At 52.5% G+C, this 23,684-nt stretch overlaps 2 protein-coding genes across 2 annotated transcripts; one reads left to right on the top strand and one right to left on the bottom strand.

The window, feature by feature from the left end:
• Positions 1-2,904: 2,904 nt before the first annotated feature.
• On the bottom strand, positions 2,905-3,366 carry LOC135577662 (olfactory receptor 14J1-like; the record flags this gene model as incomplete). Its single annotated transcript, XM_065047795.1, has 1 exon — positions 2,905-3,366. A coding segment is annotated over one exon (462 nt), but the record flags the coding sequence as incomplete, so codon positions are not given.
• An 11,157-nt stretch (positions 3,367-14,523) lies between these two features.
• LOC135577654 (olfactory receptor 14A16-like) lies at positions 14,524-15,483 on the top strand. The gene has a single exon (XM_065047786.1). The coding sequence runs from the start codon at positions 14,524-14,526 to the stop codon at positions 15,481-15,483; it is 960 nt and encodes a 319-aa protein (XP_064903858.1).
• The last annotated feature ends 8,201 nt before the right edge of the window (positions 15,484-23,684 follow it).

Consider the following 23,684-nt stretch of genomic DNA (forward strand, 5'->3'; position numbering starts at 1 on the left):
CCCATTCCTCAAGAATGGGGAACCTCACACTGGGACACACGGCTCCAGATGTGACCACACCAGTGCTGAGTCACGATGGGCAATAACTGCCCTTGTCTGGGTGGCCACGCTCCTCCCAGTGCAGCCCAATGTGCTCATGGGCATGTTCCTGTTTAGCACCACTGAGAACTGGCTGAACATCCAGGCTCAGAGGGTTGTGACCAGTGGCACAAAGCCCAGCAGGAGGTACCATGAGGAGCACTGAAGGACACCATATCCCCACCCAACATCTTCTCCTACAGGTGTCTCTTGGGTCCCTGGAACCACCTCAGTGCCAAGGGGGAGAGCACTGCCTTTGTGGGGTGGAGGAGATGGGGTCTGGAATAAGGGTCCAGGGGCAGTTTCTCCTGGTTGTTCATGCAGTAACAAGCTGGGTTGGATATTTGGAGAGAGGAACTCTTCCTAAGGGCCTCCAATGGGCATGGGGATCGTCTATAGTTTCCTGCATGCTGCCTTTTCTGGTGGAGATCACAAAGGCTGCCAGCCCTTTAGAGGACACAGGACAGGCCTTGTCCTTCCTCTGGTCACAGCTGGACCCCAGTTCTCCAGCTCAGCTGCAGCTCAGGAGCCTTGTCTAAGGGTCACTTTTGGGGTAAGGTTGACAAGAGAGGTGCATAACTTTTTCTTAAGGACATGCGATGAGCACCAGGACTGAAGTACCAGAGCAAAAGGATGTGGCTTCTGGGTGAATACTTTCTTCAGTGCAAGTCCGGACACAGGGTCCCAGACTTGCTTTCCATGCCACCCTTCATGAGGGATGATGCACTAAGAGATGGCACGTGGCGGACACCAATCCTTCTCCAGCTACTTCCCAGGCCTGGTGAAGCACCAGGACAGCAAGGACTTCTGGTGCTGCACCCTTAACTCTGGGTGTTATCTTGGGGCAGCTGAACAACAGCATTTTTCTCTCCAAGGCAATTTCCAGCCCAGGTCAGCTCCTTTCTGATCTCCTCCATCCCTCCTCTGATCTGCTCTGGTGCTCCTGGCCCCATCCTGTGCTCCCCACAGGGCCCCAGCCTGGCACTGATGCTCAGCAGAGCAGGTTGGCTGCAGGACCATGGGGTGACTGCACACTGGTTGTGCTGCTCAGTGAGGGACACAGATGCAACTGGCTGGGCTGCACTGTCACTGAGCTCTTTCCTGGGGGTCTAAAGCTCTGGAATGGGTTCAGAGCATTTCTTGTGACTCACTGGGTTTTCCACTCATTTGGGTTCAGCAATCCCTTCCTTGTCCTTCAGGTGCCTGGAGATTGGTGCAGGAAGACATGGACTTAACCCTTCCCAGGGACAGAGGTAGGATGATCAGCCCGTAATTCTTCAAATCCTCCTTCAGGCCCTTCTTGAAGATCTTCCTTCCCCAAGGACCTCAGAATTTCTCTGATTTTGCTGTCACTTTTGAAAGCACAATCCAGAATCACGGGCAAGGGTGACGTAGCAGACAGGAGCACTTGCAATGAGCCGTCCCAGCAGCTGAGATGAATCTCACTGGGCCACTGGGGTTGTTCCTGGAGTCACACACAGAAATGCCAGGGTTCCATCAGAGCTGGCCTCGTGGACTCCTTATGCACCCAGGGATGTTCAGAGACAGTCTGTCCCTTTTACTTACAGAGACAGGAGTCACATTGTACCTCTGGCTTCCTGTTGCTACCCCAAAGGGATTGGAGGCACCTCAGCTCCACATCATGAGAAATGGACACGGGGACCTCAGTTCAAGGAAGAAGATCCCAGTGGGTGGTTTCCCGTGGGCTGTTACTCCCAATGTGAAGTGACCTCGAGACAGGCCTTCATGCAACCCCCAGGAATAGCTGATGGCGTTTCTGCTCACTCAGGTTCATGCCATCTCACGCACATGATGTGCATGCTCGCATCTCATATGTACAATGCAAACATGGACTGCTGACCTGCTCATTCACTGTAATTCCATGGAGGGAAGAACAACCTTGGTGTGCTGGGGAGAGAGCCCAGTGCTGGAAATGGTGGTTGTGAGGGGCCAGTCCATGACGATGCCCTGGGGCAGCTTCTGAAGTGTTTCCAGTGAACATGGGCACAGCCCAGCCCCTGCTCTGCTGGTCCTGCAGGTCTCTGGCAGGAGCCTGGCTGTGAGAGGACACTGCTGTGTGCCAGCCCTGCACACACACACTGTTCAGATACACAATGGCGTTTTATAAGTGGGTGACTTTTGTAGGAATAAGCTTGAGAGAAACATTGCAAGAAGATATAAACCATCATGCACCACCCAAAAAAGATCACTTTTCCTTGTGCAAGTACTGTTACTGAGGCCAGGTCTGTCACAGCAGTGCCCATTGCCTGTCCCTGCCTGCGCCCACAGCACTGACACACAGCAGGATGGTGACCAAGCTGCCAGAGCACTCAGGCCTTGCACCAACACCAGGGATGAGAAGGAGAGTGTGGGAGTGGAACCAGAACAGCTCTGGAAGAACAAGCGCTGCTGCTCCCTGGCAGGGCTGCCACGCTGGACTCTTTTCCCTCCTCCCATGGACACAAGAATTGTCCCTGCAGTTCCATAAGACCTTGCAGGAAGGATATAGTGAAAAACAAGTCACTAAAGAGCCCTTTATTCTTTTTAGAGACAAGGAGAGCAGTGCTGCTCAGTTAAGCAGCCAACAGTTATAAAAGAAAAGCCAGCAGTGAATTAGAAAGGGGTTGACAACATTATCACAATAAGAAAACAACCAACAACAACAGAAAATCCAGTTGACAGGCTGGGCTTGTAATTAGCTACATTAAAACTCCTGTATAGAAGAAGATGGCCAGTTTATTGCTTCAGAAAACAGAGGGATATGAGTTTGCACAGGGCATCCTTGAGCTCCTGGTTCCTCATGCTGTAGATGAGGGGGTTCACTGCTGGAGGCACCACCGAGTACAGAACTGACACCACCAGGTCCAGGGAAGGAGAACAGATGGAGGGGGGCTTCAGGTAGGCAAATGAACCAGTGCTGACAAACAGGGAGACCACGGCCAGGTGAGGGAGGCAGGTGGAAAAGGCTTTGTGCCGTCCCTGCTCAGAGGGGATCCTCAGCACGGCCCTCAAGATCTGCACATAGGACACCACAATGAAAATGAAACACGTAAAAAATAAACAGGCACTGACCACAAGGAGCCCAAGTTCCCTGAGGTGGGAGTGTGAGCAGGAGAGCTTGAGGATCTGGGGGATTTCACAGAAGAACTGGCCCAGGGCATTGCCCTTGCACAGGGGCAGTGAAAATGTATTGGCCGTGTGCAGCAGAGCAGTGAGAAACCCAGTGGCCCAGGCAGCTGCTGCCATGTGGACACAAGCTCTGCTGCCCAGGAGGGTCCCGTAGTGCAGGGGTTTGCAGATGGCAACGTAGCGGTCGTAGGACATGACGGTGAGGAGACAATACTCTGCTACTATCAAGAATGCAAATGAAAAGAGCTGTGTCGTACATCCTGAGTATGAGATGGCCCTAGTATCCCAGAGGGAGTTCGTCATGGATTTGGGGACAATGGTGGAGATGGAGCCCAGGTCGAGGAGGGCGAGGTTGAGCAGGAAGAAGTACATGGGGGTGTGGAGGTGCTGGTCCCAGGCTATGGTGGTGATGATGAGGCCGTTTCCCAGGAGGGCAGCCAGGTAGATGCCCAGGAAGAGCCAGAAGTGCAAGAGCTGCAGCTCCCGTGTGTCTGTGAACGGCAGGAGGAGGAACTGGGTGATGGAGCTGCTGTTGGACATTTGCTGCCTGTGGGCGTGAGGACCTGTCATAGGAGGAAAAGATAGTGAAGGTTTAGATGAGACTTCTCTGGGAATAATCAAACCCATTTCCAACAGACCCTCCCACAAAGAGACACTTTTCTTTTTCCAGGAGATCGTCCTGGCTGGAGCCCTCGTCGGTGCTTGATGAATGTGCAATGAAGAGCAGGGTCTCTGCCCAGGGGCTCCTGAGGACTCAGCCTGACCCTGTGTGATCGGGTGGGCAGGGGCCAATCCTGGGGTTCAGCTTTGTCAGCTGGAACCGCTCCTGGTGCAGAAGGGACTGTCAGCATCTGTACCCCCAGGCCTGAGAAACTGACTTTGAGAGGTTTGGTGTTTCTACAGCTGCTTCTGCCCTCCCACCCTGGGGAGTGTTGTTGGGTGTCAGAAACCCTCAGCATTTCTGCTGCACTCAGGGAGAACAGAGCGAGTCCTGCGAGACCAGAGGATGCCTGTGGGTCGGTGCAGAGTGAGGGCAGCTGCTCTGTCCCTCTGTCTTGCTCCAGCTGCCCTGGGCTGGCACCTTTCTGAGATGGGGGCTGATCACACTCCCATGTTACCCTGAAAAACCACCAGGCACTGCTGAGAGCAGAGGGATCCACCTCAGACCATGACAGGTCTCATCCTTTCCTAAGGTCTCAGCACCCCACATTTAGCCCAGGACACACACAGCTCATTCCCCAGCCCCACAGACTGCATTGCCCACAGCCCACAGGTCAGAGCAAAGCTGGGACACGTGTGCCCATGGACACACCTGCAGGAAAGGACCCACAAGCTCAGGCTGTGACTCTGCAGCTGAAACTGCCATCCCCAGAGAGCCTGACAGCAAGAACAAGATCCCAACAGCAGTGACCCAGAGCAGGGGAGCGAGAAGGAAAATGCGGTGAGGGTGGGTGTGAGAGAGGCCAGGGCAGAGGCAGCCGGGCACTCAGACAGCGTCACCCTTCCCCAGCTGTGCAGCACCTCCCAGACACCAACACTGCCGGGCAGCTGCTCTCAGCCCCTGTGCTCTGCAGAGGAACTGGAGCTCTGGCTGCACAGGAGCTGCTTCATGCCTTGGAGCCCCCGGCCCTGAGGGCAGAGGCTTTGCTGGGTGGGACAGGAGGCCAGGGGGCTGCTCACAGGAGGGATCTGCACTGCAGGGGATCACAGGGACTTTTCTCTGTTCTCCCTCCCATAACCATTCCGGGTTTGGTTTCCTCTCATTTCTGATCATTTCCCTGCTGCCTGGAGATTCTCCCCTGGGAGGTGTTTCCCTGTCCATGTCTCTTCCCTGTCAGTGCTCACAGACCATCCCACCCTCTGTGCCCTCCCCCTGGCCCTACAGATCCTGCCTGTTCACAGGGCACTGCCTGGGGGCATCTTCCTGTTTGCAGGCTGGAAAACAGGACAGGTCAGACTAAGGCTGACGGGTCCAGCCAAGGTGATGCAGGTGCTGTGCACAGGCAGAGGGGTGGGGAAGGGATGTCATGAGCCTTCTGGCAGATGTACTGATCACTCAGAGTTGCAGTTAGGAGTCTCAGTGACTTGTTTAAACATGAGAGCTCGTTTTCATTTTATCCTTTCCTGCACCCCCCACCCCTTGGGAGAGGAAACTGAAAAGACAGGCTCAGGAAAGCTCCTTATCTGCCTGGCAATCCTTGCATTGATCTTCTCCTTGAGGCATCCACTTGGAAAAATGCTGGGGGTGATCTGGATGTGTGAACAACCCTGACCCACACAGCACCCTCTCCACAGCAGAGGCACCTTTCTCACCCAATAGGGTTTGCTCCTCCACCACATCTTCTCCCCTTAGTGTTGCCGGGCTCTCCCGGGCAGGCTGAGCGCTGACCCTGGCAGGCGGCAGAGTCCCTGCCCGGCACAGCCCTGGGGTGCAGGGACCCTGCTCTGCAGGACAGCCCTGGGCACTCCTGCCTGCACATTGACATTTACACCCCACAGCCACCCTGGGGAGAACGCAGCATTCACGTCTTGTCACTCTGACAGTGCAGAAGGCAATCCCTGCTCTGCAGCACATCCTCTCCTCTGATCAGAGAACCTCTGAGAGCTGTACTTACATCTCTCGCAGGCTCTGCAATGTGACAGCTTTCTGAGATCCTACCAAGATTTGCAGATGCAATGCCCTGCAGCCACAGGCTTCATATCTGAGAGGATTTCATTTCCAGTGAACTCTCAGCATCCTCCCAGCCCAGACTGCGTTTCCCTCTCTGTGCCCGGCTCCTGTGCCCTCGGTGCTGCAGGCAGAGCCCTCAGCCCTGCTGCGTGTGCAGAGGAGCTGCTCCTGGGCAGAGCTGTCTCTCTGCAGCGCTGCCGCTGCCATGAGCTCCCTGTGTCCCAGGAGCCCAGCCCAGCTCAGCAGCACAGGAGCAGCCCCAGGCGCTTTAATGACCCCTCTGGTGGGTTTGGTGCTGAGTCCATGGACATCAGACCCTTAGGGGAATTTGATGAAACCTCCCAAGAAGTCAAAGTCAGAATCAAACTCCAAACTTTCTTGTAATGTTAATGGGTCCCACTGAAGGACACTACTGAGCAAATGTCCCCAGGGCCCGTTAGAGCAGAAAACTGGAGGCAGTGATGACATGTCAGGAAAAGCAAAGTAAAGGTGTCTCTGATGCTGAGTAAACCTGAATGTGTTTCATTAATCAAAGGGCAAAGCCCTGACCCCCAACCCTGGGGAGTCAGATCCTGTCCCTCCCACGTTGCCCAGGGCCCTTCCTGGGACAGTGTGATGTGGGGCTGTGCAAGGCCAAGGGCAGGACTATGGTCCCACACCTCCCAGGTTCCTGCCTGGGGACAAGGAAGATTTTGGATCTCATTGACAACATCTTCCTGACATGGGTGACTGAGGAGTCAGTGGGGTGAGGTGCCCTGTGGGACTTCACACTTACAAACCAGAAAGAGTTGGTCAGGATGGAACAGTCAGGGATGGAAAGTGGAGCTGAGGCTCCTGGGAGATGAGAACAAGGCCAAGAGCAGGATTTCAGGAGAGCAAGCTTTGTCCTGCTGAGGGACCTGCTTTGGTCATATGGGATATGACCTTGGTGTCTGCAGAGCTTTTCTCTCCCATCTCCTCCCTCCTCTCTCCCACCTGCTGTTGTGCAGCGTTTTTTACCCTTTCTCAAATACAATATCCCAGAGGTGCTGCCAGCATCACTGAGTGGCTCAGAATTGGCAAGGAGTGGGTCCATCTTGGAGCAGCTGAAATCGGCTCTGACATCAGTCAATCTCCTGTTGTCTTCTCAGAGAGGTAGCATTACAGAACAGGAGATGGGTCACTTTACCGGCTCCCTGAACACAAGTATGTCTGTGCTGTGGCACCTGAGACTGCCAGGGACACCCACCTCTTGGTCCAGAGGTGTCTGACTCCTCTTAAGGTGTCCTGGACTATCTCCTGATTCACATGGTGATTTAGGCACCCACTTTTATGGCATATTCAGTCTTTATCAGGAGACGCTCCATACGGATATGAACTGGAATCTGCTGTTACCACCTGTTCTGGAAATGGAGGGAAGGGCGAGCAGGGAAGGGAATAGAAGAAATTTGGCTTTATTGCTATTTATTATGCAAATGCTCTCTGTTTGGATGTTCCTGAAATCTCCCTAATCATCCACACCAGACTTGAAGCCTCTAGGAAAATGCTGCACAGAGCCTTTGCTTGTAAGAGCATTTTAGATGTTAGTGAGCTCTCTGCTGCCATGATCCTGAACTGCAGATACTGAAAGAATGAACAACCTCTGATGAAGTGAAAAGCAGAAGCAAACCCCAAGTTTCTGAGGGTGTTTGGACCCCATGAAGAGCCATCACTGACACAGCTGTGAAGGAAACAACCAGTGCAGGTCCCTGTCCCTGGAGGCTGCTGAAGGAAAGACTTGGAGACACTGGTTCCAGGTGGTGAGGGCCATGTGGAGGTGGCTCTGATGCCATGTCAGCCCTTGATGCTTGTTCATCACCAGATGGCTGAGCCCTGACCCCTGGGACCTGGTAGATCTTTCTCCAATGTTTTTCAAGGCTTTTCCTGTGGTCAGTGTGAGTGTTTTGTGTTTTGGGGGTGGTGTTTATGTCAAGTGCTGTTCCTTTAACTGCAAGGCTCTGGATTTCTGTGGAGCTGGAAATGCCTGTGAGCAAATCACAACTCATCCAGCTTCTTTCATACACCTGGCAATGGTCACCAGTTACCTCAATGTCCCAATCCCACACTTGCTTGAATCCTCTATTTGGATCCATACCCATCACTCCAGGAGGTTCATGGATCCACCAGGCTCATGGATGATTGCTGAGGACCATCCAAGTGTGGGCAGCGTAAGAGAGGAGCAGAGCAGGGTCAGCTCATGGGCCATGACTGAGCACAGCCACCCCAGCAGCAGCCGTTCCCCATCTCCCAGGCACAGCCATGCCCACAGCATGCAAATGGCACTGCCATACAGGATTAGCCCAAGAGAGGCCTTTCTTCCTTCCATATTCCCAGGAAGATCTTCCTCCTGTTCCTCCTCCACCTGCAGACATCAACTGCTTTCCATTTCTGGGCTCAGACATGGCTGGAAGGGTTCACTGAAGCCATCAGCCATCTCATTGCTTCTCCCTACATGCCCTGACCCTCTCCCACACCTACAATGGCCAATCACGGCTGCTCAGGCCTCCCGCTCTTCAGAAGAGGCCTCGAGCTTCTTGGTTCTTCCTGGTGCTTATTATGAACTTCCTCGCTCTCTCCAGAGTTCATGATGAGCTTTCTTGTCCATAACAGCCCCTTTATGACCATGTCCTACTAAATGGTTGTGTTTGTATGATCATTTGTGCAGAAAGGGCAGTCACAGGACAGCACCCAATATGTCAAACTGATGCCCAGTGAAATGCCGTAAAGCCCTGATGAGTTCCCCCTGTGTCTGTGTCTCTCCTGGAAGGAGTCTGTCCCGAGAAGGGGATCCAGCTCCTGCCACTCTCTGCAGAGGCACATGAGCAGTGTCCATCACCTGGGGACACAAAGGGTGACGTTTGCCAGACCACCCTTCATCTGAACCACACAGATGTGTGCTTGTGGATGAGGTATGGAGCCTTATAGTGCAAATACCTATTTAATTCTCATTGCCAGAAAGCCTACCACAGATACAGAGTATTATTTTACAGATATTTAAATATAAGCATATAAAACTGACATTCCTAGACAAATTACACAAACACTTGAAGGAGTATTCATGCCTTTAACATGATTATCCACAGAAGTCCCACCAGCTTTGCATCTCAGGAAATGGGATCCAGAGTCCAAGGGCAGGATGGTTTGGGCTCTGTGCTGGGATCTGGAAACTGAAACGTGCTCCCATCTCCCAGCCCCCTGCCCTCCTCAGTGAGGGTGTGAGACATTCTGCCAGCGAGGGCTGAACTCACAGCCATGACCAGTATCTTATGTCCAACTGCAGCCAGTGGTGTCCTGCCAGCTCAGGATTGGAGCTTCCATTGCTGGAGGTGTTTTAAAGACGTGGAGATGTGGCACTTTGGGACATGGTTTAGTGATGGACTGGGCAGTGTTTGATTTACGGTTGGACTGCATGTTCTTAAGGCTCTTTTCCAGCCTAAATGATTCTCTGATTCTCTGATTTGGGTTGAAACCGTTTCAATCCCATCACCTCCAGGTTCACTCAGAGGCTGCTGTTGTGTGGCACAACTGTCCTGGCTCTCCAGGCAGGTTGGGCACTGGGTTGGTGCCTGCATTGGCAGTTTTCCCCTTCCTGGGGTAAAAGGCTGTTGAGCAGAGACAGTTGTAGAGATTTGGGTCTCAGGGGTTTGCAGCAATCCTGTCAAACTCTGAGCAGGATGAGCTTTGGAGCCCAGGAACAATGGAGATGCTCTGAAGGATGTTTGTGAACAGTGGTACTGTCACTGATAACAGTAACAGGGAACTCCTTATTCTCACTGATGATCATGATGACCTAAATCTCTTTAATTTCAGTCCGAACAGTCATGATTTAAATCTCTTTAATTTCAGTCCTAACAGTCATTCTTGCTTTTCCAAGCATCTACTACACCTCAGCAGTAGTGTATTGAAAGAATTTCTTAGAACAATGCTTTTTCTCTCACTTCTTTTTTGTTCTAATCATTTAAAGAGTACACCTCTTGGACAGAATTACCCCAAAATTGTGCTTCTTTCATTATTTTTCTACTTTTTAATAATTTCTTATGTGGTGTGTTGTGGGGGTTCCATAGGAGAACAGTTTACTTTTGAGACAAAGAAGGCCAATGAACAGATCCCAGGTCAGTGCAAAGGCCCAAAGGAGGCCAGAATCTTTATGTGTGTGCCCTGACACACACTGTCACTTGCATTTCCAGTCTCTGCAGTCCCAACAGTGCAGCAGAGTCTGGAGTTCTGAGCTCCCTTCATCTGCCCCGTGTGACACGTGTAAAATGGAACTACCCCAGTGCAATGGCTGGTTTTGATTCTCTTCACAGCCTGAAGCACCACATGGGTCAGGAGACAAGCCAGGATACCCAACCAGGACTCACATGCTCTGCTCTTACAGTTCAGGTGTTCCCGGGAATCTCAGCAGACATGTCACGCTGATATCTGGGTTCAAGGAGCTGGTCAAGTGTCTCATCTCCATTTCTGTAACGGTGGCTTTGCTGCCTGGCTGCTGTGCAGACTCTGTACATGGATGCTGACAGCTCTTGAACAACCTGCTACGAACAGATTAACAAGGGGGGATGTTCTTTCTGCAAGGGCATTAGACCCTGGATTGGGGCAAATGAAAAGGAATGCAAAAGTTGTGGTCAGGACAGTTTGGGGGCACTTGCAAAGCAGCCCTACACATGTGAATTGTTCCTGTGCTCAGGGAAAACCTGAGAGCTGTCCCTAAATTGAAAACATGAAGGGGAAGGAAGGACAGTGCCATTCAGGCTCAAAGGGACCTCGGGAGGTGTCTTGACCAACCTCCTGCTCACAGCAGGGTCAGACCAGATTGCTCAGGGCTTTATCCAAACACATCTTGGTCACTTTCTGGGACAGAGTGGGTGCGCACTCCTGGGAAACAGCTTCCAGTGCTGGACTGTCCTCAGGACTGGAAAGTTTCTCCCTTTCTACAGCACCTTTCCAAGCCCAACCACCCAGATTGTTTTTACCCATCTACTCACACACTGACACAGATCATAATATCCTATGTTGGACACAAGAATGTTGTGGGGGATGATGCTGAATGCCTTGCTGACTACCAGGTAACGGGCCATTGATGTTCTCCCCACATCCACAACCCTGTCTTTTCCTCACAGAAAGCAAAGAGGATGGACAGGCACAACCTGCCCTGGGCAAACCCCATCACCTTCTCTTCCAGACACCCAGAAATGGGGTCCCAGTGGACATGCTCTGGGGCACAGCCCTTAGTTCCCCTGCTCACCCATTGGCCATTTTGAAAAGTGCACACACTGTGTGAGAGCTGCCAGTGGTCAGGGAGTCCCCCCAGTCTCCATGAGCTTTCCAAGATGGGGGAGAGTGGCCTCACTGTGACATCGTCCTGCTGTCCCAGCTCCTGGGATGCTGCCCCTGCTGTCCCATAGACTGGAGAGGATTGTGTTAGTTCCAGTGACCCCTGACTTGATCCCCATGCACTGCTGCTTGTTCTCCACATACCCGTCTCAAGTCACAGAGGCCTGGGACACATTGCTGGTGAAGAGGGAGGACAAGAGAACACAGGGATTCTCATCTCTTTCCCTTATTAAATTCATCAGTAGCTACAAACTGTCTTTGTTTCACCTTTAAGTGTTCCTGCAGTAGTAACAGCTCATTATGGGGCCCTTGAATTGCCTTATAGGTCTAGACTGAGTTTTGATCTGGACTGTTGGTGTGCTTGGAGGCTGCTGTCCTTGAGACCAGATGAACTCACTCCTGCCACCCTGCCTGGCAGTTCATTCCATCCGTGTCACAGCTCTGTCTGCAGCACTGACAGCTCCAGCTCCCCAGTCAGGTCCCTGGCTGAGGACATTGCCTCACATCTGGGCTGAGCCACCCCAGCTGTGGCACCAGCCCAGCTCTGACCTGCACAAGAAACCTGGTACCAAGTGTCCAAGAGCCCATGTGTGCAAAGGCTTTGAATCAGAGCACAGACATCACATTGCCAGAGACTGATGAATGTCTCTGTAGACCTGGGAGTATAAAACCAGAATAAAATGCCTGAACTCATTCAACTGAAGATATTCCTCCCCCAGCTTGGAGGAATTAGATCCTTTGCTGTAACATTCCTGGTGTCCTGTCTAATGATGGGACAAGAAAAGTTGATTCTCATACTAATTCATTGTTTTATACAAAGAACACAATGATGTGTCTCTTCAGAGGAGAGAGAATCAACATCACCGATTACTTCAGGTTGTTGGAGCCCCAGGGACACCTGGAGGGAGCCCAGAGGGGACAGAGAAAGGGACATCATGGGCTGCTCCTGTGCTGCTGAGCTGGGCTGGGCTCCTGGGACACAGGGAGCTCATGGCAGCGGCAGCGCTGCAGAGAGACAGCTCTGCCCAGGAGCAGCTCCTCTGCACACGCAGCAGGGCTGAGGGCTCTGCCTGCAGCACCGAGGGCACAGGAGCCGGGCACAGAGAGATTAAAGGCAATGTGGGGGGTTGGTTGCTGAGGATTCAATGAGACAAATCACAGTTCTAACACGGTAAGTCTCTGGCTGTAGGACAATGCAGCTGCATTTCCTGGAGGGAGACCCTAAGCTGGTACATTCCACAATTTACAGGATCTGTCAGGTCTCTCTCAAAGTATCTCTGTTGTAGAGGATAAGAACACACTCCAGAGCAAGGAACAGGGAATGACGACAACTTCTGCTGAGCATGACTACTGGGGGAGCACCCAGGGGTGCCCAGGGCTGTCCTGCAGAGCAGGGTCCCTGCACCCCAGGGCTGTGCCGGGCAGGGACTCTGCCGCCTGACAGGGTCAGCGCTCAGCCTGCCCAGGAGATCCCAAGAACACGGAGGGGAGAAGATGTGGTGGAAGGAGCAAACCCTATAGGGCAAGAAAGGTGCTTCTGCTGTGGAGAGGGTGCTGTGTGCGTCAGTGCTGCTCACACATCCAGATCACCCCCAGGTTTTTTCAAGGGGATGCCTCAAGGAGAAGATCAATGCAAGGATTACCAGACAGATAGGGAGCTTTCCTGAGCCTGTCTTTTCAGTTTCCTCTCCCAAGGGGTGGGGGGTGCAGGAAAGGATAAAATGAAAATGAGCTCTCATGCTTAAACACGTCACTGAGACTCCTGAACTGCAACTCTGAGTGATCAGTCCATCTGCCAGAAGGCTCCTGACATCCCTTCCCCACCCCTCTGCCTGTGCACAGCACCTGCATCACCTTGGCTGGACCCGTCAGCCTTAGTCTGACCTGTCCTGTTTTCCAGCCTGCAAACAGGAAGATGCCCCCAGGCAGTGCCCTGTGAACAGGCAGGATCTGTAGGGCCAGGGGGAGGGCACAGAGGGTGGGATGGTCTGTGAGCACTGACAGGGAAGAGACATGGACAGGGAAACACCTCCCAGGGGAGAATCTCCAGGCAGCAGGGAAATGATCAGAAATGAGAGGAAACCAAACCCGGAATGGTTATGGGAGGGAGAACAGAGAAAAGTGCCTGTGATCCCTGCAGTGCAGATCCCTCCTGTGAGCAGCCCCCTGGCCTCCTGTCCCACCCAGCAAAGCCTCTGCCCTCAGGGCCGGGGGCTCCAAGGCATGAAGCAGCTCCTGTGCAGCCAGAGCTCCAGTTCCTCTGCAGAGCACAGGGGCTGAGAGCAGCTGCCCGGCAGTGTTGGTGTCTGGGAGGTGCTGCACAGCTGGGGAAGGGTGACGCTGTCTGAGTGCCCGGCTGCCTCTGCCCTGGCCTCTCTCACACCCACCCTCACCGCATTTTCCTTCTTGCTCCCCTGCTCTGGGTCACTGCTGTTGGGATCTTGTTCTTGCTGTCAGGCTCTCTGGGGATGGCAGTTTCAGCCGCAGAGTCACAGCCTGATCTTGTGGGTCCTTTCCTGCAGGTGTGTCCATGGGCACACGTGTCCCAGCTTTGCTCTGACCTGTGGGCTGTGGGCAATGCAGTCTGTGGGGCTGGGGAATGAGCTGTGTGTGTCTTGGGCTAAACGTTGGGAAAGGAAAGGATGAGACCTGTCATGGTCTGAGGTGGATCCCTCTGCTCTCAGCAGTGCCTGGTGGCTTTTCAGGGTAACATGGGAGGGTGATCAGGCTCCATCTCAGAAAGGTGCCAGCCCAGGGCAGCTGGAGCAAGACAGAGGGACAGAGCAGCTGCCCTCACTCTGCGCTGACCCACAGGCATCCTCTGGTCTCGCAGGACTCGCTCTGTTCTCCCTGAGTGCAGCAGAAATGCTGAGGGTTTCTGACACCCAACAACACTCCCCAGGGTGGGAGGGGAGAAGCAGCTGTAGAAACCCCAAACCTCTCAAACTCAGTTTCTCAGGCCTGGGGGTACAGATGCTGACAGTCCCTTCTGCACCAGGAGCGGTTCCAGCTGACAAAGCTGAACCCCAGGACTGGCCCCTGCCCACCCGATCACACAGGGCCAGGCTGAGTCCTCAGGAGCCCCTGGGCAGAGACCCTGCTCTTCATTGCACACTCATCAAGCACCGACGAGGGCTCAGCCAGGACGATCTCCTGGAAAAAGAAAAGTGTCTCTTTGTGTGACAGGGTGGGAGGGTCTGTGGGAAATGGGTTTGATGATTCCCAGAGAAGCATCATCTAAACCTTCACTATCTTTTCCTCCTATGACAGGTCCTCATGCCCACAGGCAGCCAATGTCCAACAGCAGCTCCATCACCCAGTTCCTCCTCCTGCCGTTCACAGACACACGGGAGCTGCAGCTCTTGCACTTCTGGCTCTTCCTGGGCATCTACCTGGCTGCCCTCCTGGGCAACGGCCTCATCATCACCACCATAGCCTGGGACCAGCACCTCCACACCCCCATGTACTTCTTCCTGCTCAACCTCGCCCTCCTCGACCTGGGCTCCATCTCCACCACTGTGCCCAAATCCATGGCCAACTCTCTATGGGATACCAGGGCCATCTCCTATACAGGCTGTGTTGCGCAGCTATTTTTGTTTGTCTTTTCCATTTCAACTGAGTATTTTCTTCTCACAGTCATGTCTTACGACCGCTACGTTGCCATCTGCAAACCCCTGCACTACGGGACCCTCCTGGGCAGCAGAGCTTGTGTCCACATGGCAGCAGCTGCCTGGGCCACTGGGTTTCTCAATGCTCTGCTGCACACGGCCAATACATTTTCACTGCCCCTGTGCAAGGGCAATGCCCTGGGCCAGTTCTTCTGTGAAATCCCCCAGATCCTCAAGCTCTCCTGCTCACACTCCTACCTCAGGGAACTTGGCCTTATTGTGGTCAGTGCCTGTTTAGTTTTCATGTGTTTTGTGTTCATTGTGGTGTCCTATGTGCAGATCTTCAGGGCCGTGCTGAGGATCCCTTCTGAGCAGGGACGGCACAAAGCCTTTTCCACCTGCCTCCCTCACCTGGCCGTGGTCTCCCTGTTCATCAGCACTGGCATGTTTGCCTACCTGAAGCCCCCCTCCATCTCTTCCCCATCCCTGGACCTGGTGGTGTCTGTTCTGTACTCAGTGGTGCCTCCAGCAGTGAACCCCCTCATCTACAGCATGAGGAACCATGAGCTCAAGGAGTCCATTAGAAAAGTGATTTCATGGGTGTTTGTCTATACTGATCAGCATTCCATCACTGTCCACAAATGATGTCTATTTGTATTCCAGTGCAGGCCTGTACCTTGTTTTATCCCTCTTAATTTGTTAGCATTACCCATATTGTTATTTGTGGTTTTTATGTTCCTACATAATTGTTTGTGTTTAGCTGACTATCCTGAAAAATGTACCCATTATTAATATTTTTAAAACACGTGAAACCTGTATAACTGTTTTCCTAACACTGTTTCAGAGCTTGGTCTCCCACAGCATCTCCGTAATAAAATGACATCTCCTCTCAGCAGTTCCTCAATATTTGGTTGTTGTTCTAAAGCTGATCTCAACAACAGGCCCAGGAATTTCACTCAAAAGGGCCTGAGGTCAAAGCTCGTTGTCACGTTGGTAGCTGATAGACAACAGAGTTGTGGTTTAAGACACAACCCTTGTTGTCTGTTGACAGTGGAGAAGGAGAGTGGTCATGAGATACAGTCAGACTGGGCTGTCCCAGAGCATGATGGGGCAGAGGACAATCCTCCAGGAGAGGACTCTGGAGCTGCCTGGAGAGCCCATGAGATACACATGTACCTGTGTGCCTGAGGTGGGCAGCCACTGGAGGCCACAGAGTGAGACATGGCCCAAGGTGGAGTCAACCCATGGCAAAGCACTAAATCCAGGTATCTGCAGGGAAACAAAGATGGAAACAGCCCACCCCACACAGACCCGTTCCAACAGGGAACAGCACCTTCACAGTCACCACACCAACAGCAGCACCTACACAACCATGAGCAACAGTACTGAGCGTGTCCTGTTCCTCCTCTCAGACTGAGCTGCTGTGAAGGTTGCACAAGTTGTCTGCACATCCCGGGTAGAACTTACCTGCAGTTTCACACACCCCTGTGGTCCCTCCAGTGTGGACCTGGGGTTTGGGTCAACCCAGACTCATAGATATTGCCCACTTGGCCATTCCAGCCCCAGGTCTCTTCATATCCTGGTGTTCCCTCTTCCTTGCTAGCCTCACTTAGACCTGACCAAGAAAGCGTGTGCATACATTTACACCCAAACACACACACAACAGTGAACCCACTCACACAGTAAATAGCCAGGAACAGAGTTTAAGAAATATTGTAGTTTAACCCTGGTCATCAGCTCAGCACCACACTTTTGCTGTGGCAGGATGAGGGGAAGATCTTAAAAGTAAAAGAAAACTCGAGGGTTGAGATAAAGACAGTTTAATAGGTAAAGCAAAAGCTGTGTGCGCAATCAAAGAAATATAAGGAATCTGTCCCCTGCTTTGCATTGGCAGGTGGGTGTTCAGCCATCTCCAGAAAATCAGGGCTCCATCACACATAGCAGTTACTTGGGAAGACAAACGCCATCACTCTGAGTGTTCCCCCCTCACTTCTTCTCCCAGATTTATTGCTGAGCATGACTTCATGTGCTACAGAAGATCCCTTTGGTCAGCTGGGGTCAGCTGTCCCAGCTGTGTCTCCTCTCAGTTTCTTGGGCACCCCCAGCCTACTCTCACTTCTCAGCGTGAGAAGCAGAAAAGGCCTTGACTGTGTGCAAGCACCGCTCAGCGCTGACTGAAACATGGGCGTGCGATCAACACTGTTTCCATCACAGGTTTAAAACACAGTGCCATAGAGTTGCTACGAAGATAATTAACTCTACCCCAGCTGAAACCAGTCTAATAAGCAGGACAGACCATGGTGATCAGGCAGGGGGGGTGGCCAGAGCAGCACTGACCAGCCACCTCCCCATGAGCAGCTGGTCACTTGAATCCCTCTCCTCCCCACTCTTCCACAAGCTGCTTCTTCCACGATCCACCTTGATCCCTCCCTTTCTCTGCCCCGGTCTCCTCAACAATTCATAACCGTCATCAGTTACTTTTTCCCCAATGGGCTCAGGTTTCCTCCACTTGCACTCAAATTTGATAGTTTGGATTCCATTGCCTTGGTCCTCTGGTCCCTTCTCACATCCCTCACTTTCTCATGCACGTCCCACAGTTTCCCATGGCACGTACAGGTGGCTTCACTCCAGGGCAGGGCCTCACCAGGGGCATGGTCATTTGTCTGCAGCCTTCCCATCTGGTGTCCTTGATGACCTCATGATACCTGCCTACCTCTGGCCAATCACATTGCTGTCACGAGGTGACCTCACAAGTGATAATGCATCCATGTTTGCTTGGCCTACATCTGCCCCAGGTAACTGCAATAGAAGTGGCATCACAACCCACCTCCAGCCGTGTCATCTTCCCCTTCTCCTGCATCTCCCGTCTCCCAGGCTCTCAGCACTGCTGGGTGTGTTTTCCAGCATCCAGGTGACATCACTAGGCCTGACTCACCACATGCCCAGCTGGGTTGTTCTCAAAGACGGGACTTCAAAATGTACCTCCCTCCCATGACACCTCACCTTGCATCATCCTCTTCTGGCACCAGGGGTCACCTCACAGCCAACCTCCAGACACTTCCCCTGCACCTGCCTCTCCTTTCTCCCACCCAGCACTGTCGTTTCTGCTGGGCAGGCAGCACCGTGCTCCCCATGGGGACTGCAGAGCCCTGGTGGGACAGCTCAGTGGTGGGAGGGCAGCCAGGGGTGGTCAGGGCTCCTCGGGAAGGCAGGCGGGTGGATGAGGAGCTGGAGATGAGCTCTGTGCAGAGGGGAGCCTGGTGTGCACAGAGCCTTGTCTTGGAGGAAGCCTCATGGTCACAGGTCCTTGATTACATGGCAAGTTGGACCATGGCTTGGTCTGCTGGGAGGGCAGCAGCACTGGGCACAAGCAACCCAGGAGGCTCCTGCAGGTGTGGAATACAGCATTTTGAGACAAACACGGACGAGCTGACGAGGGCTGGTCTCCTACTGACAGCAAGGTGGATCAGGCCGGGGATCTGAAGGATGAGAGCGGCCATGGCTGCAGTGACCATGAGATGGTGGAGAAGCAGGACAACTGCAGAACAAGAGTGCAGTCCTGCAGGAGACCTGATTTCATTACTGGAGGATCTGCTTTGGCTGTCCTGGAGAACAAACAGGCTGTGAGTCCCTTTTCAGGGGCAATGTCCTCAGAGCCCAGGAAGAAACCAATCTGATGGCCAGGGAGTCCAGCAGGGCCTGGCAAGAGGTCAGCATGGACGAACAGGGACCCCCTGACTTAGGAGATCAAACAGCAGAAGGACGTGCAGGGAGGCTGGAGGGGAACAGGCTGCCCAGGAGACAGACAGACTGACAGACACCTGGCCTGGGGGTGCAGGGATGGAGCCGGCAAAGCCAACGCTGAGCAGTGGCTGAAATGGCCGTGCAAGGGGAGGGCACCCAGGAGGGCTTCTCCAAAGATGTGGTCAGCACAAGGAAGGTGGCTGAGGGCACCCTGGTCCCAGTGGCCAGTGGGGCAGGGGACAGGTGACAAAGACAATATCAAACCAGCAATTTATCTGAAGAAAGATTCTTCCTTGGAGAGTGCTGGTAGGAAATATAACTGGACACACTTATACATTTTACTATATATTTACCAACACATAAATATAATATTTTCCTTATGATCACATAGAAAGACAGAGAACACGGGTCTGTTGAGATCACTGTCAACATGGCCACCTAAAAAAAGAACAGTTAAATTAACCTTTTTATCCCTCTTTCCTCCATCAGTCAAGAGTGGCCAACAGCTTCCAGCATGACTCACTGTGTGCCGAGGGTAAAAAGTGGCACTGACAGCCCATGGCTGTGCATACTTTGGTGCCTTCAACTCTGAAAGACACAAGGATTATCTTTCTTAATGTTGTAGGGTTTGGTAGGATAGAAATCTAGAGAACATTTCTTAAAAATGGAGGGAAAAAGAATCCAATTGAAAGATGTAGAGTGAAGGAAATGTGTTCTTGCAACTTTAAACATCAAACGTTGTTGGTGTTGTAATTCTCCTTCCTTTGTTTTGAATACTCTAAATATCAGTGTTTTCCCGTTAGATCAAAATGAGACTTTTCAGGATGTGCATTAAGAGCAAGAGGAGAACTTCTGATCCTCCACTACATTTCCCTTCTCAGCACTCTCTCTGTTACCTGTGCATCTCATCTCCCTCATCCTCCAGGTATTTCCTCCTGCCCTGACTAAACTGACCATGTCTGAAGTCCCATTTCCAGCAGCTGATCTGCATACAACACTTGCGATTGCTCTCTGGGTTTCCCTTCCTCTTACTGTTTGATCACTCACACACTTGTCAACAATTCAGTTGCTGCTTTCAGCTTCAAGGAGTTAAAAGCTTCCTTGTCTTTCAGTAGTCTGTCTAATTCTGTCTTTAGCCAACTCTTTCATTGTGTTTATTTTATAATTTCCTTTCTGTCTAAAACATTTCTTGCATGGTTCTGCCTTGGAGAAGGTGAACCTCAGTGGTGGCAGCTTGTCCTTGGTGTACAGTTGAGGAGTGTGTTTTCTTTTAATCATGACTCTCATCAGGTGTGTTTTGTTTGTTCAAGGGTAAAGCAAAGTCCCTGTTTCCTGTGTGCACTTGGGTCTGCAAGGAGAGCAGGTGGGAGCTGGTGCAAAGGAGCTGGCACATCCAGCTGCAGACTGCAGTGAAGTCTGGTGTGAGGAAAAGGGATGCAAGGCCCAGGGGCCAATGAGAGAAACGATGGGGTTGGGGAGGTGAGGAGCAAGGTTGTCCACACGGTGTGAGACCTCAAGGGACATCTCCAGCCAGTCCAGACCTCCTTAGGAGAGACCCTGGATCAACATCAGACAATGCTGCAATCGCATCCTCTCCAAACTGAAAAGGATTAAAATACACCCTTTACAATAGAAAGACTTTTTTATCAGAAGCTTTTTGAAATCTTTCTCCATAATTACACAAAGAAAACTCTCTAATTATACAAGATTGGAAGGAAATTACAAGAAGAGACATGGTTTGTTAGAGCTTTCTCGAGTGTAATGAGCCCCATGGTGCATTGGGTGCTGAGTCCTTGAACATCACTCAGGTGCTGAGAGGAGACTGCACAAACCTTTCCAGAAGTCAAAGCCAGAAGAAAAAAGCACTAAGTTCCTTGAAGTATTAATGAGTTCCACTGAGGGCAAGTACCAGCAAAGCCTCCCCAGGGACTCGTTAGAGCAGAGAATTGGAGGCCATGATGGCAGATAAACAAAGGGAAACGTGCAGGCAGCTGAGGTGCTGAGAAAACCCTGGTTTAGTTGGATGAAGCAGAGAGGCCAAGGCCTGACCCCCAGCCCCTGGGAAGGCAGATCCTGTCCCTCCCACATTGCCCAGGGCCCTTCCTGGGACAGTGTGATGTGGGGCTGTGCAAGGCCAAGGGCAGGACTATGGTCCCACACCTCCCAGGTTCCTGCCTGGGGACAAGGAGGCCATGAGGCCCCTGTGCTGCAAGGACAAGGTGTCTCCTCACAGGCATCAGAGGTGCAGACAACAGCCACAGCCAAGGGGAGAAGGAGCTCATGTCTGGTGGGGCTTTCAGCCTCTTTACATCCCGTGATCATCCCCACGACAGCCTGTCCTGTGCTGTGTCATCCCCTGCACCTCTGTCCCTGCAGGCTGGAGACATCCCCCCTGCTGCCCCACCTTGCTCTTGTCTGAGCATCTTCCTTCCTTTGCTGAGATCTCTCCATCCTCCCCAGCTGGTCCTTGAAGCACAAAGCCTTGGGCTGATGCAGACTCCCTCTGCTGACCTGCTCCCCCACAGCACTGCCCTTCCATCACATTCCTTTCTGCTCATGTCCAGCCTGGACCTCCCCAGCTGCACTTTGGCCATTATTTCTTTCTCATGCTCTTTCCCACTGTGGAGAAACATCCTCCATCTCTGAAACCGCCCTTCAAGCACTCTCAGGCTACTCCTGCACTGCTGCAGCCTCCCCAGTGCTGCTGGGCCAAAGCAGCCCAGGTCCCTCAGCACCCCACACCATGTGCACAAGGTGCTGAACCTGCCTTGGCACAGCCCTGCACTCTGCAGTTCCTCCCTGCTGCTCCAAACTGGGAAGCCGCACACTGGCACACACCCGTGTGTGTGGGTCACACCAGTGCTGAACCGAATGGGACGAGAACTGCAGGTGTCTGGGTCCCCACGCTCCTCCTCATGCAGCCCCGTGTGCAGCTGCCTTGTTCATGGTGAGCGTGCACCACGGGCTGGTGTGGGGACCTTGTAGTGCCCAGGCCCTTCTCCTCAGGGTCACTGCTCAGCGTGTCAGGTCCTGCTCTGTCCTGATGGATGGGGTTGTTCTCCTGCCCCGATACAGAACTGGTCACTTCCCTTTTTAAATCTTTAGAGCTTTCTGATGGGTGAACACCAGATTTTCTCAAGGTCTGCACTCTCCCTTGACTGAAGCTCCATTTGTTCAGCTCATAATGTTTGCATGCAGACGGCTTATCCTGATAAGGGTGTCTCTCCCAAGATACCAGGATGTGGAGTTGAAGGGCACTACAAATACCATCTCCTGCAGAAACTGTGGGGCCTTGGGCATCTTATAGTCATAATGCCAAAGGTCTGGACTTTGAAGTTTCCCTTCATATGAGAGAGCAGCAGGAATGCGTGGAGCTCTGCCTGGGGACAGACGATGTCAGCTGAAGGTTGAGCAGTCAGCATGAGAGGGCAGAACAACATGGGCAATGTTGAGGTGACTGGACATCACCTATACACTCACTGATGAGGAAGAGGAATGAGATGAGGCCTCCTTCAGACAAATGAAAGAAGCCTCATGTTTCCAGGCCATGTCCTCGTGGCAGATCTGAGATACCCCAATATCTGTACGGTACCGGCCATCCAGGAGGGTTTGGAGCTCATTAACAACATCTTCCTGACACGGGTGACTGAGGAGTCAGTGGGGTGAGGTGCCCTGTGGGACTTCACACTTACAAACCAGAAAGAGTTGGTCAGGATGGAACAGTCAGGGATGGAAAGTGGAGCTGAGGCTCCTGGGAGATGAGAACAAGGCCAAGAGCAGGATTTCAGCAGAGCAAGCTTTGGCCTGCTGAGGGACCTGCTTGGGTCCTATGGGATATGACCTTGGTGTCTGCAGAGCTTTTCTCTCCCATCTCCTCCCTCCTCTCTCCCACCTGCTGTTGTGCAGCGTTTTTTACCCTTTCTCAAATACAATATCCCAGAGGTGCTGTCAGCATCACTGAGTGGCTCAGGTTTGGCAAGGACTGGGTCCATCTTGGAGCAGCTGAAATCGGCTCTGTCTGACATTGGTCAAACTCCTGTTGTCTTCTCAGAGCGGTGACAGCTGTAGCACACCTATACTCAGCCCCACTTCCAAGACTTTTCCATGTAAACCAAGTACAGGGTGACAACATGTTCGGTGTTACAAACTACTTGATCATGGAGAAGAAATGGAAAAGATCTTCTGTCAGCAACCTGAGGAATCCTGCAGTCAATGAGCAGGTTCCTATGAGGAACTGCAATTGCCCTGGCATTCATTGATCAGTCAAAGCTGTAGGTGCCAACATTCTAGAAGATCTTGGGACAACTTCTAAATGTGGCTGCCTGGTGGGCCAACAAGGGTGATGCTCACCTGAATCTGTAACTGGGAAACAAGGAAGAACTGGTGAGGGATGTGAACATCAGTGTCCACCTTGGCTGTTGTGACCAGGACACAGAGGGGTCCCAGGCACCAGAGGGGAGGGAGGAAGGCCAGCAGCAGAGCACAGGCTGGTGGGCTCCAGAGGAGAAGACTTGGACATACTGGGGGATGGTGGGCAAAGTGGTGCCATGAAAGTAGATCTGGAGGGTGAAGGAGCTCAGGAAATATGATCACCTTACAGGACAGCCTGCTCCAAGCACTAGAATGATCTCTCCAAGTACCCCTGAACAGAAGCATTTATCTTGTGAGGCTGCTCCTCTGAACTGATGGAGCTCCAGGGCACAAAGGCAGCACACAGAGGTGGGAGCAGGGGAAGCTGCAAAGGAGGAATTTAGAAACCTTGTCCATGGATGTGGGGATGATGACAAAGCTGCCCTGGACTTGATACCTGCAGGGGAGGCTGAGGGCAGCAAGATGAGCTGATACAGCTTCCTTACCAAAAAAGAATAGACCAGGGTTAAATAGACCTGCTGCTGAAGTTCATAAGAGTAGAATCAGACGGGACTGAGGTTCTTCATGGCTTCTTTGCCTCCATCTTCACCAGCAAGATCTCCTGGGCCTTTGTTCCTGAAGGCAGGAGTCTGGAGAACACCCAGCAGTGGATGGGGCTCAAGTCAGGGGTGACCTGAGCAAACTCAGACACCGTTACAGAACAGGAGATGGGTCACTTGACCAGCTCCTGA

Source organism: Columba livia, unplaced genomic scaffold (assembly GCF_036013475.1).
Source record: "Columba livia isolate bColLiv1 breed racing homer unplaced genomic scaffold, bColLiv1.pat.W.v2 Scaffold_132, whole genome shotgun sequence".
NCBI lineage: Eukaryota > Metazoa > Chordata > Aves > Columbiformes > Columbidae > Columba > Columba livia.

What these genes read in the sequence shown, in the direction of transcription:
- LOC135577654 (XM_065047786.1), top strand. Translation starts at nt 14,524, where the DNA reads ATGTCCAACAGCAGCTCCATCACCCAGTTCCTCCTCCTGCCGTTCACA.